This window comes from Dendrobates tinctorius, unplaced genomic scaffold (assembly GCF_039654945.1).
Source record: "Dendrobates tinctorius isolate UK_male_01 unplaced genomic scaffold, ASM3965494v1 ptg000129l, whole genome shotgun sequence".
NCBI classification, from domain to species: domain Eukaryota; kingdom Metazoa; phylum Chordata; class Amphibia; order Anura; family Dendrobatidae; genus Dendrobates; species Dendrobates tinctorius.
Window position 1 is genome coordinate 2,583,748 of NW_027361797.1, and position 15,722 is coordinate 2,599,469.

Genomic DNA, 15,722 nt, shown 5'->3' on the forward strand with positions numbered 1-15,722 from the left:
ACATCAACTGTTCTTCACTGCCCTATTAAGGAAATAGAAGAACACAGGATATCTATAAAGAGAAAGGTAGTGAGGAAACACTTAGTTAACCTAAATGAATTCAAGTCTCCAGGTCCAGATGAATTACACCCCAGAGTACTGAAGGAGATAGCAGAAGAGATTTTTGAACCCCTCTCCATAATCTTTGAAAATTCTTGGAGGAGAAGTCCCAGAAGACTGGAGGAGAGCAAATGTTGTTCCTATCTTCTAAAAGGGGAAGAAGGTGGACCCAGGCAACTATAGGCCAGTGAGTCTGACTTCTATACCAGGAAAGATCTTTGAACAAATTATTAAACAACATGTATGTAAGTACCTGGATAAGAATTAAGTGATTAAACAGAGTCAGCATGGGTTTGTAACTAATAAGTCATGTCAGACTAACTTAATTTCCTTCTATGACAGAATCACTGGGTGGATCAGGAAAATGCTGTAGATATAGTAAATTTTGACTTCAGCAAAGCATTTGACAAAGTATCTCACACAATCCTTATTGAAAAAATGGCTAAGTATGGAATGGACAAGGCAACTGTTAGATGGATTCATAACAGGCTTGGTGATCGGACCCAATGAGTGGTCGTAAATGGCTGCATATCCAGTTGGAAGAATGTCTCAAGTGGGGTACCACAGGGCTCTGTGCTGGGCCCTGTATTGTTCAACATCTTTATCAATGATTTAGATGAAGGAATTGAGGGTAAACTGATTAAATTTGCTGATGACACAAAGCTAGGAGGGATAGCTAATACTAGAGAAGAGAAAGAGAGGATTCAAAAAGATATAAATAAACTGGAGCAGTGGGCAGCAACTAACAGAATGGTTTTTAACAGGGAAAAATGCAAAGTACTACATCTGGGCAATAAAAATGAAAAAGCATATACAGAATGGGAGGAATAGGGCTAAGCAACAGCACATGTGAAAAAGACTTGGGTATACTAATAGATCACAGACTGAATATGAGTCAACAGTGTGATGCAGCAGCAAAAAAGACAAATGCAATTCTAGGATGTATTAACAGAAGCATACAGTCTAGATCACGTGAAGTCATTATTTCCCTCTACTCCACTTTGGTCAGACCTCATCTGGAATGCTGTGTCCATTTTTGGGCACCACATTTTAAAAAAGACATCAACAAACTGGAGCAAGTTCAGAAAAGAGCAACCAGAATGGTGACCGGTCTGAAAACCCTGTCTTATGAGGAAAGGTTGCAGGATTTGGGAATGTTTAGCTTGCAGAAGAGAAGACTGAGAGGAGACTTAATAGCTATCTACAAATATCTCAAGGGCTGTCACATTGTAGAAGGATCATCTTTATTCTCATTTGCACAAGGAAAGACTAGAAGCAATGGGATGAAACTGAATGGGAGGAGACACAGATTAGATATTAGAAAAAACTTTTTGACAGTTAGCGTGATCAATGAGTGGAACAGGCTGCCACGAGAGGTGGTGAGTTCTCCTTCAATAGAAGTCTTCAAACAGAGGCTGGACAGACATCTGTCTGGGATGATTTAGCAAATCCTGCTTTGAGCAGGGTGTTGGACCAGATGGCCCAGGAGGTCCCTTCCAACTCTACAATTCTATGATTCTATGATCACTGCACCCCTAGATGAATTCATTGAGAGGTGTAGTTCATAAAATGGGGTCACTTATGGGGGGTTCTGCTGGTTTGGCACCTCATGGGCTCTCCCAGTGGGTCACGGCACCTGCAAACCATAACAGTAAATCTGGTGCTCCTTCCCTTCTGAGGTCTGCCATGTGCCCAAACAGTGGTTTACCCCCACATATGGGGAATCAGCATACTCAGGACAAATTTCATAACAACATTTGGGGTCCAATTTATCCTGTTACCCTTGAGAAAATAAAAAATTGGGGGCAAAAAGATCATTTTTGTGGAAAAAATATGTTTTTTTATTTTTACGGTTCTACGTTATAAACTTCTGTGAAGCACTTGGGGGTTCAAAGTGCTCACCACACATCTAGATAATTTCATTAGGGGGTCTAGTTTCCAAAATGGTGTCACTTGTGGGGGTTTCCACTGTTTAGGCACATCAGGGGCTCTTCAAACGTGACATGGCGTCCGATCTCAATTCCAGCCAATTTTGCATTGAAAAGTCATACGGTGCCCCTTCCCTTCCGAGCTTTGCCATGCACCCAAACAGTGGTTTACCTGCATATATGGGGTATCAGCGTACTCAGAAGAAATTGCACAACAACTTTTGGGGTCCTGTTACGCTTGGTAAAATAAAGAAAATCGGATCTGAAGTAAATTTGGGTGCAGTTTCTAGAATGGTGTCACTTTGGGGTATTTTCTGTCATATAGGCCCCTCAAATGACTTCAAATGTGATGTGGTCCCTAAAAAAAAAATGGCGTTGTAAAAATGAGAAATCGCTGTTTAATTTTAACTCCTATAACTTCCTAACAAAAAAAAATTGGTTCCAAAATTGTGCTGATGTAAACATGTGGGAAATGTTACTTATTAAGTATTTAGTGTGACATATTTCTATGATTTAAGGACATGAAAATTCAAAGTTGGAAAATTGCGAAATTTTCAAAATTTTCGCCAAATTTCCGTTTTTTCACAAATAAACGCAAGTTATATGAATGAAATATTGCCACTATCATGAAGTACAAGATGTCACGAGAAAACAATGTCAGAATCACCGGGATCCATGGAAACGTTCCAGAGTTATTACCTCATAAAGGGACAGTGGTCAGAATTGTAAAAATTAGCCCGGTCATTAACGTGCAAACCACCCTTGGGGGTAAAGGGGTTAAAGGGGACCTTTCACCAAATTTTTCATGTTGAACTGGACAGCACTGCAGAGCAGAATAAAAAGGTTTACTCTTTTTTTTATTTCTCCACTCCATTGCGGAGATATTAGCCAATAATCCATTAGGCACCTAAATAGTTAATTTTTGCTTTATTTCAAAGTTGGAATTACCAGTGGGGTGTGAACTTCTTCCTTTTTCTGACCCTGGCCAATCATGAGCAGGTAGCAACACACTGGGGAAAGAAGAACATGCCCCCAACAATAGGCTAGAACAGGCTCAGTTTGAGACAAGCATTGACAACCGTGTGCTCTGCTCACTACAGAGGGATGACAGGCGCTGGAGAACAGCAGACATGGGTGCGATTAACTGACAGCTTTCAGCTCCCATCTGTGGCAGTCAGTTAATCTTGACTACCACTGTTTTACAATACATGTCTCACACCGAGCATGGACTAAGCTATTATTGGAGTGCGTTCTTATTTCCCCAGTAAGTTGCTGATTCTTTATGTTTGGCCAGCATCAGAAAGAGGAAGAAGTACACGCGCCCATTGATATTCCTCTGGTAATCCCAATTTAAATATAAAAAAACTGCCTGCTTATGATTGGTCATTCATCGCCTATCATGTGAGTAATGTCAATTGTGGAATATCTCCTTAACTATCTCATATACAGAATGTAATCTATTATATACTTACCTAAAATTGTCTGTCATCCACTTCCGTCCAGACGTCCTCGAATCCCACAATCCACCGTGCCGCACCGGAAGTAAGCCGACCGCCATATAGGAATACCCAAGTGATAGGTATTCCAATATGGCACCCGCTGGTGGTACCAGGCCCTTCTGCAGTACCACCAATGGGACACCGCCGGGACACCCACGTCGGACCCCCCCCCGCTGCCGCTGCTGGACCACCGCCAGGACCCGCCGCCAGACCCCCGCCAGGACCCACCGCCGGACCCCGCCAGGACCCGCTAACGGATCGCCGCCAGGACTGCACGGAGGTGGGTGGGCAGGCAGCGGCGGGACACACACCACACACACACACTGCCCTCCCGATGCGAAAGCATCGGGCCCACATCTAGTACTTATATAATTACTCTTTGACATTGATAAATGGAATCTGAACATATTGGAAACTGTATGAAACATGACATCATGAATTTTCTGGCAGTGTTATTTTTTAAATGGTTGTAGTTACCTTTTGTATCTACTTTTGTTTAGTCTCACTATGGGATGTGACCATGTGATTACTGATTTTCATCATACATTGTAATACTTCTATATTGCAGTGTATTGAAGACTGACAGGCCACCTCTTGGTCTGTGGATCTAGTACGACCTGATGTGCCTTTATGCATAATAGCTCTGGAAGCCATTGATAGCCTTTGGAGGCCAAAAAAACCATTGACACCCTGCTGGGCAGCCGACAGGATGACTCTGTTTCACCTCTTAGACCATGGCATCAAAGGAGTAAAAAGTCCAGGATTAGAGTTTCCTCTTGATACCACCCATTGCAAGGTGTCAGCTAATTGGTAGAGCTCATACCCGCTGATGTTGGCGCAGGTTCTGTCATTTTTTATACTGGCCCAGCACGAATATACGGTAAACAAATTTCACAGCATTTGCATGCACGACAAAAGTTTTAAGGCATTTTTTAAATACCTCATTCCACTTTCCTTTAGATGCTGAAACTTGAGGGCTGTATTTTGTTCCTCTATTCTTGTAACTAAATAATGTAACTTGCGCTGTCTTTTGAAGTTGATTAGAAGGCAGACAAGACTGAATCTCTAGCTCAATGCTCTTTGATCCCCTCATCCTAGACTGTAATTAGAAATACGGATACATACTGCCACCCAGTGATCATCACTGGTACTATAGCTATTTTTTTCCAAGTTGATGTAGTAATATTAGAAAATTTACTAATTTATTAGGCTAAGTAAATAATTAAATCATAAAGGTAAGATCCATGACACAATATAAAGTGGTCGGCGTTCATAGCAAGTGAACATTTCTGCTACACACAGGCGATCCAATCATTGCCTGTGTGTAGCAGAAGTGATCAAAGTACTTCAGCTTCTTGTCTCCCATGGAGAGTATTGAAGCATGCAAAAAGTGAAAAAAAAATGTTTTTAAAAATATTAAATACAATAAAAGTTCAAATCACCCCCTTTCACCCCATTCAAAATAAAACAATAAAAATAAAATATACACATATTTGGTATCGCCGCGTTCAGAATCGCCCGATCTGTCAAGATAAAAAAATATCAGCTTAGTGAGAAAAAAAATTAAAAATGCCAATTAAATGTAATTATGGGAGATCAAAAGATCGTATCTACACCAAAATGGTATCCATAAAAACGTCAGCTCGGTGCCCAAAAAATAAGCCCTCACCTAACCCTAGATCACAAAAAATGGAGGCACCTACAGGTCTCGGAATATGACAAAAAAAATTAAAGAAATTTTTAACAGATTTTGATTTTCCCGTGTGGCGCCACTGCGGGTCCATTAGCCACAGAGGTACTGCACCTCACCCAGAGGTGTGGTATTCCACGACCAGGTAAGGTGGAGGCACCCAACCAATACCCACATTCCACACACACGTAGCATAGCAGAGCCCCTTTATGGCCCCTGCTTGGAATACGAAGAGTGCTGGGAGGTGGGCGGAGCTTAGGAAAAGAGCAGGAGATTTGTAGGCAGTTAGTGAGTTCCCGCAGAGGGAGGTGAAGTGACAGGACATGTTTGGAGCAGCTCCTGTCAGGAGGAGCTGCTGGACAGATTGGCATTGAAGGAAAGTTCCCTGAAGGAAAGAGTGGTTCTTCTAGAGGCACGGGTGGAAAGTGCTCCCCGTGGCGCTTGTGCCACGCTGACAGCCGTCAGGTGGGGGAAGAATCCAGGTCGCAGAAGGGTCTCAGCCCCTAGCCTAGTGGAGTGTACATTGTGATTTAACTAGCAAGCTGACAGCTGTGGCTGCTTTATGGGCCACAGCGAATTACCACAGTTATCTTTGCCAGAAAAGCAGCCACATAGGATCAAAGAAACGCCTGAGTCACGTTATCTGACAGGATCCACGGCAGCTGGCCTGGGACACTGACTGTGAGATGCTGAAAGGAAGGAAAGTAGCAGGCAGCATTGTGGAGATGGCCAGGGAAGGTACAAACTGACAGGGAGTGCTGAAAGGGTGTACTTTATTTTGCCTGGGAGATGACTGGACCCCCTTGCCTGAAGGACTCAGCACTAAAGCAGGCATCTGTACCGCGAACAGAACTGTGAGTAAAGTCTCGGAAGTGCATTGAAATGCATCATGTTTCCTTCCTGCCTCATCAACCCGGCACTGCTTCAATTTTCACTCCCCACTACATCACCACCTCAAAAACTACTCTCAACGGCCCTGAGACTGCTGCTCTGCCTGTGGAGAGCCATTTTCACCTCAGCTGCATCATAGCAACGGTCCCAGGGGAACAGCCTTGCAGCGCTGGTCGCCTCTGACCAGAATACCACAGGTGGCTTCACGAATCACATATAAACTTTATTCTCATTTAATTACACACCAAATTACATGACCGCCTGGGGCCACGGACCGGGTCACTGCCACTGTGACATTTCTCATTGGAGTTATCGGGCCCGGTACCGAGTATCCCACGGCCCCTGGGGCACGTCACCCATTTCCCAGTACACGATTTGTTGAAACCAATAATGTCGTTCAAAAGTGCAACTTGTCCCACAAAAAAAAACAAGCCCTCACATGGCCATATTGACAGAAAAATTAAAAAAGTTTTGGCTCTGGGAAGAAGGGCAGCGAAAAAGAAAATGCAAAAACTGGAAATGACCCAGGGGTTAAGGAATTAATGGGGTCCATGTCTCCAGAAGCACAAGCTTGGCACAATGTATGGGCACTACAATGTGCAGGCACTACAATGGCAGATTTGCAATTTTCATTCATCAACATCTACTGCTGCTTGTTGGGGAGAACACCCAATGGAGTCATAATTGTCACTATACCTGTAGTTAGGTTCCCTGATGGGTGTAACTTCCAATATGGGGTTAATTCAGGTGGGATTCAGCTCTTCTTGTACTTAGGGGCTCTGTAAGTGGTTTCTGCAATCTATTCTATAATAATTTATTCTCCAAGAGTCAAATAGCGCTTCTTTTCCTCCTTGCTGTGTGGCTAAGCAGTACTATACAGCCACGTTCAGCAGAGATTGTGACAAATTTTGGTGCCACTTTTACCCATTTCCCCATATGAAAATGTAATATCTGGGGATAACACAAAATTTTTGTTGTAAAAATTTACTGTTTCATCACTGCCCAATGGCCCTCCTTCCCTTCTGAGTTTTGCACTGTGCCTCAAAAGTATGGTAGTTGCAACCACATAAAAAAATTGCAAAAATATATATTTTTTAAATATTACAAAATAGATAAACACAATGAAAAGAGTATTATTCATATTTTTCAGGAGAGCTTGCATAACAAATTGAATACACCAGTGGTCCCCAACCTTTTTTGCACCAGGGACCGGTTTCAAGCAAGACCATTCTTCCATGGCCCGGCAGGGCGGGGATGGAGGTGTGGCAGGGGCGGGGCTTTGGTCATAAGGGGGCGGGGCTATGGACACTTGTAGTTTAGCAGTGCATAGTTATAATTAAATAACATTTATAATGTGACTCAACTCACCATAGGTTTTGAATGAGTGCTCCATCACTCCCTTCTCCCCATCATTGCCTTCACCCCATCACTCCCTTCTCCCCATCATTGCCTTCACCCCATCACTCCCCTCTCCCCATCACTGCCATCTCCCCATCATTGCCTTCACCCCGTCATTCCCCTCTCCCCATCATTGCCTTCACCCCATCACTCCCCTCTCCCCATCACTGCCGTCTCCCCATCATTGCCTTCACCCCATCACTCCCCTCTCCCCATCATTGCCTTCACCCCATCACTCCCCTCTCCCCATCACTGCCGTCTCCCCATCATTGCCTTCACCCCATCACTCCCCTCTCCCCATCACTGCCGTCTCCCCATCATTGCCTTCACCCCATCACTCCCTTCTCCCCATCACTGCTGTCTCTCCATCATTGCCTTCACCCCATCACTCCCCTCATGGCCTTCTCCTCATGTCCCCATCTCCTCCAGGGCCAGGCTACACAAACACAGACCAACACACACACACACACCCATCTCCTCCAGGGCCAGGCTACACACACACACACACACACACCACCTCTCTCCTCTCACCTGTCGCAGCATCGCCCGCGCTCCCTCGCTCTGACACAGCAGCGGCGCGCTCCTCTCTGTGTCAGTCAGAGACAGGAAGCGCGGGCGGCGGGCAGGAAGCTGGATGCAGTGGACGGGTCCTTGCAGCTCCGCTCCTGCTATTCCCTCTTGCAGGCAGCGGAGCTGCTTGATCGCTCCCTGGCCGCTGCTACACATGCCGCTAAGAACTGCTGCGCGCCGCCCCAGCCCCCGCTACACCACTGACCGCCCCTGGCTCCCCTTGTGTCCGCGGACCGGCAAGGGCACTGCAGCGGCCCGGTGGTTGGGGACCCCTGGTATATACGGTAGTTCATTTTCTCCTAATATTTTGAAAATTGAAAACTTGGGGCCAAACCAACATTTAGTGGAAAAATTGGTAATTTTCCATTGACTCAGCCCAATGTTATTAAATTCTGTAAAGCACCAGAGGGTTAAATCACTGACTAGACACCTAGATTAATTCCTTAAGAGGTGTAGTTTCTAAAATGGGGTCACTCGTGGGGGGGTTCCTGCTGTTTTTTCATGTCAGGGCCTCTTCATTTGTGACATGGCAGCCACAATCTATTCCAGCCAAACTGCGCTCCAGAATTCAGTTGGTGCTAATTCTCTTCTGAGCCCTGCCATGTGCCCAAACAATGGTTTTCCACTACCTATTGAGAAAACCTTTAACGAATTTTGCAGTCCATTTTTTTATGTTAACCTTGTGAAAAGGTAAAAATTTGGGGAATAAATCAACATTTTGCTGAAAAAAAAAAATTTTTTTCATTTTCACGGCTCAAGGTTATAGAATTCTGTGAAACATCTGAAAGTTCAAGATGCTCACCATACCTCTAGATAAGTTTCTTGAGAGGGGTCGTTTCCAAAATGGAGTCACTTGTGGGGGGTTTCCACTGTTTAGACACATTAGAAGCTCTGCAAATGTGATATGTTGTCAGCTATCTATTCCAGCCAATTTTGCATTCCAAAAAGTCAAATGGCGCTCCTTCCCTTTCAAGCCCTGCTGTGCACCCAAAGAGTAGTTTTTCACCACATATGGGTAATCAGTGTACTCAGGAGAAATTGCACAATAAATCTTAAGGTCCATTTTTTCCTCTTACCTTTGTGAAAATGAAAAACTTGGGGCTGAAGCAACATTTTTGTGGAAAAAATGTATTTTTTAATTTTTATCGCCCAACATTAGAGATTTCTGTGAAGCACCTGTGGGTTCAAAATTCTCACCACACCTTTAGATAAGTTCCTTGTGGAGTGTAGTTCCCAAAATGAGGTTGCTTCTGGGTTGTTACCATTGCTTAGGCACATCAGCAGCTTTGGAAATGCAACATTGCCTCCACTATCAATTCCAGACAATTTTGCGCTCCAAAAGTCGAATGATGCTCCTTCCCATCCAAGCCCTGCTACGTGCTAAAACAGTAGTTTTCCACCATATATCCAGTATCTGTGTACTCAGGAGAAACTGCACAAATTGCACAGTCCATTTTCTCCTGAAAAAAAAAAAATTGTGCCAATATTTATGTGTGAAAAAGTTAATAAACTTTTTGAATGTGGTTTAGAGCACTTTGTGAGATGCAGTTTTTAAAATGTTGTCACTTTTGAGTATTTTCTGTCATAAAGGCCCCTTAAAGTGACTTCAAATGGGATGTGGTCCCTAAAAAAATTTGTTTTGTAAATGTGGATGGAAAAATGAGAAATTGCTGAGAAACTTTTAACCCTTCAAACTTCCTAACAAAAAAAATGGTTCAAATTTTTTATATTTTCATAAATAAATGCAAATCATATCAACCAAAATGTAGTACTAACATGAAGTTACAAAAATAAAACAATGTCATAAAAAAACAAAATTACCTGGATATGTTGAAGCGTTCCTGAGTTATTACTACATAAAGCGACACTGGTCAGAATGGAAAAAATTGGCCTGGTCAGGAAGGTGAAAACAGAATTGGGAGGGAAGGTTACAAACTTTACAAGAAGCAAAATGAACATAAACCCTGCTGTAGCTAAATAAGTAAAAAGAAAAAGTGCATTTAAATAACATAGGGTTCTTAGTAACACTGTTTTTGATCAAAAATAGCATAAAAGCCATCCCACCTGTTGGGAGTAAAGGTGTTGAAACAGATAGCAATGTCACAAAACATAGCTTATATATACAGTATAACAACATTTACCATGTCTACTTTATGTCAGTGTCATTTTTTTAAATCACTGTTTCTTGGGACTTTATAAAAATTAAAAGTTTAGCAACAATTTTGTTTTTCATGGAAATTTATAAAACTTGCATTCAGAACGTTTGTTAACTCTTCAGTCGTATCACATGAATAAATGCAAGTAGATGAAAAAAATGAAGGGAAGGATCGCTATTTGACTTTTGAAATGTAATTTTTGCTAAAATAGATTATGGATGCCATGTTACATTAAGAGAGCTTCTGAGGTGCCAAAACAGCAGAAACCTTCCACAAGTAACCTCACTTTGGAAGCTTCACCCCTCAAGGAATTCATCTAGGATTGCAGCATTTTAAACCCACGGGTGATTTACAGCTGTTTTTAGTATTGGCAAGTGAAAATGAAAAATTAAATGTTTTTTTCACTAAAATGTTGTTAAAGCCCCAAATATTTAATTTTCAAAAGAGGTAATAGAAGAAAATGGACCACATAATTTGTTAGGCAATTTCTCTTAAGTTCGCCAATATTTTATATGTAATCGAGAACTACTTTTCAGTCACTCTGCAATGCTCAGAAGGGAAGGAGCACCATATTGCAGTGTAGATTTTCCTGAATGGTTTACCACACTGGCAGAGCTCCTGAGGTGCTCGATCAGCAGACACCCCCATGAGTGACCCCCAATTCACAAAATGCACACCTAAATTACCGTAATTGATTTAGGGGTGGATTTAGCATATTGACACCACAGGTGTTTCATAGAAGTTTACACTACTGGGTAGTGAAGAAAAATAATTACATTTTTAACACTGAAATGTGGTTATAGCCCCAGAGTTTACATTTTTAATGTGACACTAGTCACTTCTCACAGATGAACCATGAGGCTGGCTGGTCAAGAGTTTTAAGGTCAAAAGCCAAGAGAGTAAAGCCCCCGTTACACACTGCGATATCGCTAGCAATATCGCTGTAAAGTCATCAATTTTGTGACGTTGCAGCGATATTGCTAGCGATATCGCTGCATGTGATACTTACCTCCGACCGGCTCCCCCGCTGGTTATCGCTGATCGCGCGAGAAGCTGCTGGACCATTCCTCGTCGGTCACTTCCTGCGGCGCTTCCTGCTGTGACGATGAGCGACGCATGGAGCTGGGCGGGAGGACGCAGGATCGCCGCGTCTGACAGGTAAGTAGCGATCCCCGTCTCCAGCGATGTCGCTGGTGAGATCTGCCTGAGTGGCAGCTCACTAGCGACCACCTAGCGATTCATCAGCGATCCTGACCGCGTCATATCGCTGGTCGGGATCGCTGGTGAGTTGCTAGGTGTAACGGTACCCTTAGTAATAGATAGAGGCGTGAGATGAAGGCGTAGTCAGGAAACAGTCTGAGGTCAATAGTCCAAGAAGGTAGCAGATCACAACAAAAGGGCTAGGCAAACGGATGGTCAAGGCAAATCCAAGGTCAAACAGCAAAGATCAGAATACCAGACAAGGAGCACAGAGCAAGCACACACCTAATGAGAAAAGCCACAATTGGCAACAATCAAAGGCAGAGAGATGGTAAAATAGCAAAGTAAATACTCTGAACAAGAGACACATGGATGAAGCCCTGGCGCACCCTGGTTCTGATTGGACAGCTAAATTGTCACTCCAGACGCTGTCAGCTCAGCACGCACCAGCATCCAATTGGGTAAATGAGCTGTCCATCACCATGCTAACAGCACAGCATGCCCCATTCCTAGATTGGTCGTCAGAACTATCAATCACTGTGTCTACACACTCAGATAGGAGAAGTTGTTGCATTTACAACTTAAAAAAGCTAAAAATTGTGCTATAATTTGTAACACAATTTCTCCTGAAAGTACCAATACCCTGTATGTGGCTCTACAGTACTGTGTGGCTACAAGACAGGCCTCAGGAAGGAAGAAGAGCTGTTTGACTTTTGGAGCCCAGATTTTTCTAGAATAGTTTGCAGACTTCATTTGCAGAGCTAATAAGTGTCAAAACAGCGGAAATCAACCTCAAATGGCACAATTTTAGAAATTACACCCCTCTGGGAAATCATCTACAAAGTAGCACTCCACTGAAGTTTAATAGAAAAGATCACAGATTGGATGTTGCAAAGTGAAAATTGTAAATTTGTCAATATAGTGTCCAATACAATGTAGTGTCCAATACATTGGGCCTAGTTTGTGCTACGGGAACCATGCACCCAGTAAATTTAAGTGGGCTCTCCTCACTACAGTAATGCCAAACTTGTGGACGCTAACTGTAGTTTAGTCACAATGTGGGACTCAGAAGGGAGGGGGCATTTGGATTTGGTACCTCAATTTGTGGGAATACTTACCAGGTCATGACAAAAATTTACCTCAAATGTCAGTGAAAAATGCACTGAAGCTACAACAAAAATGGCGGTAAAACCATTGTTTTTTTTAACGGAATAGATGAAATCATCATATTAAGTAATTTAGACTATTTCTATATCAACTAATAGGATCACGTTGTGAACCATGATAGTGACATGACTGTAGCAAAACAATCGACCCTTTGGATTCTTGGTCACCACACAGAGCTTTGCCCCAATAGATTTCAGTGTAAGTTGTTAGCATACTGTGACTGGTATGTGACTTTGTTGTTTTTTTATTCAAAGCTAAAACAAAACCCCAAAATAGTCAGTCAACAGCAAGTCACAGACAAGGGACATACCAGGGAAGGTAAGAAGAATGGTTTATATTTTTTGAATGTTTTACTGATGGGAGCTATGTATACCAGGATGGGGATCATGCAAAACAGGATAGGGAGGGGGCTGTGCATACCAGAATTGGGATGAGAGGGCCATACATACCAGGATAGGGAAGAGGGGGCCATGCATACTAGGATGGGGATGAGGGGGCAATGAATACCAAGATAGGGTTCAGAGGGCCATGCATACCAGGATAGGGATGAAGGGGCTATGCATGCCAGGATAGGGAAGAAGGGGCTATGCATACTAGGGTAGGGATGAATGAGCCATGCATACCAGCATAGGCATGAGGGGGCCATGCATATCAGGATAGGGATGAGGAGCCATGCATACAAAGATAGGGATGAGGTTGCCATGTATACCAGGAAGGAGATAAGGGGGCCATGTATACCAGGATGGGGATGAGGAGCCATGCATACCAGGATGGGGATGAGGAGCCATGCATACCAGGATGAGGATGAGGAGCCATGCATACCAGGATGGGGATGAGGAGGCCATGCATACCAGCATAGGCATGAGGGGGCCATGCATATCAGGATAGGGATGAGGAGCCATGCATACAAAGATAGGGATGAGGTTGCCATGTATACCAGGAAGGAGATAAGGGGGCCATGTATACCAGGATGGGGATGAGAAGCCATGCATACCAGGATGGGGATGAGAAGCCATGCATACCAGGATGGGGATGAGGAGCCATGCATACCAGGATGGGGATGAGGAGGCCATACATACCAGGATATGGATGAGGGGGCCATGCATACCAGGATGGAGATGAGAGGGCCATGCATACCAGGATAGGGATGAGAGTGTTATGCATACCAGGATGGGAATGAGGGGGCCATGCATACCAGGATGGGGATGACAGTGTTATGCATACCAGGATGGGAATGAGGGGGCCATGCATACCAGGATGGGGATGAGGAGCCATGCATACAAGCATACCAGGATGGGAATGAAGGGGCCATGCATACAAAGATGGGGATGAGGGCTCCATGCATACCAGTATAAGGATGAGGAGCCATGCATACCAGGATAGGGATGAGGAGCCATGCATACCAGGATGGGTATGAAGGGGTCATGCATACTAGGATGGGGATGAGGGGGCCATGCATACCAAGCTAGCGATGAGGGGACAATGCATACCAGTATAAGGAAGAGGGGGCCATGCATACCAGGATGGGGATGAGGGGACCATATATACTAGGACAGGGGATGTAAGTTCAGAATTTACCACATTTTTGCTTTCATTTTTATTTCTATGTTCCTGCTCTAAAACCTAAGTGCGGCTTATAGTCCGAAAAATATGGTACATAATTTTGGTTGTGTCACTTTCATGAGAATTGTTGATCAGAGTTAATGTGCAGCCTTAGCTCAAAAAATTAGGGGTAGAGCAAGACAGATTGGTGTTGGTGCAGCTGCTGCATGGCTGAAGCTCTACCCACCCACGGTGCCAATGGCTGCACAATTGTGAAATATAAATGGCGGTGAGCATGTTCCAGCCGCATGTGCCAGCTGCACTGTTTGGGCTTTACCAATACCTATGCAACATTGACATGAAACAGATGACAATGAATGGTTGATCCTTCTGAAGACTAACACTTGGGTAATAATAATAATAAATTTTATTTCTATAGCACCGACATATTCCACAGCACTTTACATTAATGAAATACAGAATGATTGATTGCTGATGACATTTAATTACAGTCTGTAACTTTACTTCCTGCTATAAGACTGGCTTCTGCAATAGTCGCACAACTACTTCAATATGTAAGAGAATTTGTTTTACGATAATGAGTTTTTATAAAAAAAAAAAAAACTAATTTGCGATGAAAGAGTTTTATACAACAGAAATCATATATTAATGTTAATGGCTCCAGATACGTTCACACCACTGTATTAAATGATATTCAGAGACAATTTTGTACGTCTCTTTATCATATCAGGTCACACTAGACTACATCAGTCTACCTTTATAATGAGTCTGTGAATTGTTACAAGTAACCCTAAAATATGTATAATTATAATGTAGCAGAGTTACGACAGCGAGACATTCTGCTCTGCAACCAATGTTAGATGTTCTTTTAGGAAAGTAAAAAAACAAATGTTTACAGCAAAAGTTTCCTATGAAGTGGAGTTAGTTCTATAAATTCCATACTGTACCTAATAAGATCTTGAAGCCTGCCATGCCATCTAGATTGAATTCTTCATATTCATTCCTGAGAAGTCGTACAGATTTCCAAACGGCTGATGTAGCACTTCTTACAGCGCCCTCATTATTTGTCGTACAAGGAGAGAACAATGCTAAAGACATAGGCAAAAGTAGCAGCCGCATCGTCAACTGAACTGTCCCTGCAGCTGCCTTACACCAATGGTGGTGGTCTGAGTGTCTGCTTCCTCAGTAGATCTGTATGTAGGGTGTAGCAAAACTTCTGTTCTGCTTATGGGAGGGATCTAATGGCTTATTAGCCTTTTATTCTAGAGCAGAGATGCACAGGAATCAATGGACCTGCTCAGCCACACTCCTTTGCAACATCAGTATTACGGATCACAACAACCTATAATTAAGGACACCTATGTGAATCAAAGATCAGGCACATTAGTCGATATGATATGTTCATGCAACGTTTTTTTCAGGTAGGCAAACCCTCCAAGTTTTTCAAGAGAAGGACGCTTTAGGAAACACCAACTTTATTTTTCCCCTAAATCGCATTTTTTTAGCCCTTTTCTTTCACTTTCTGTCTGCCTTTTGAACTTCTTTTGACCACTGGTGGGTG

At 43.2% G+C, this 15,722-nt stretch overlaps 1 protein-coding gene across 1 annotated transcript in view; it reads right to left on the reverse strand.

Annotated features, from left to right (window-relative positions):
- Positions 1-15,501, reverse strand: part of CUNH16orf89 (chromosome unknown C16orf89 homolog) — a 79,885-nt gene extending 64,384 nt beyond the window's left edge. The window contains exon 1 of the mRNA XM_073542780.1: positions 15,109-15,501. Coding sequence (XP_073398881.1) covers positions 15,109-15,280 — 172 coding nt within the window. The 5' untranslated portion in view covers positions 15,281-15,501. The remainder of the gene's footprint in view (positions 1-15,108) is intronic.
- Positions 15,502-15,722: the final 221 nt, after the last annotated feature.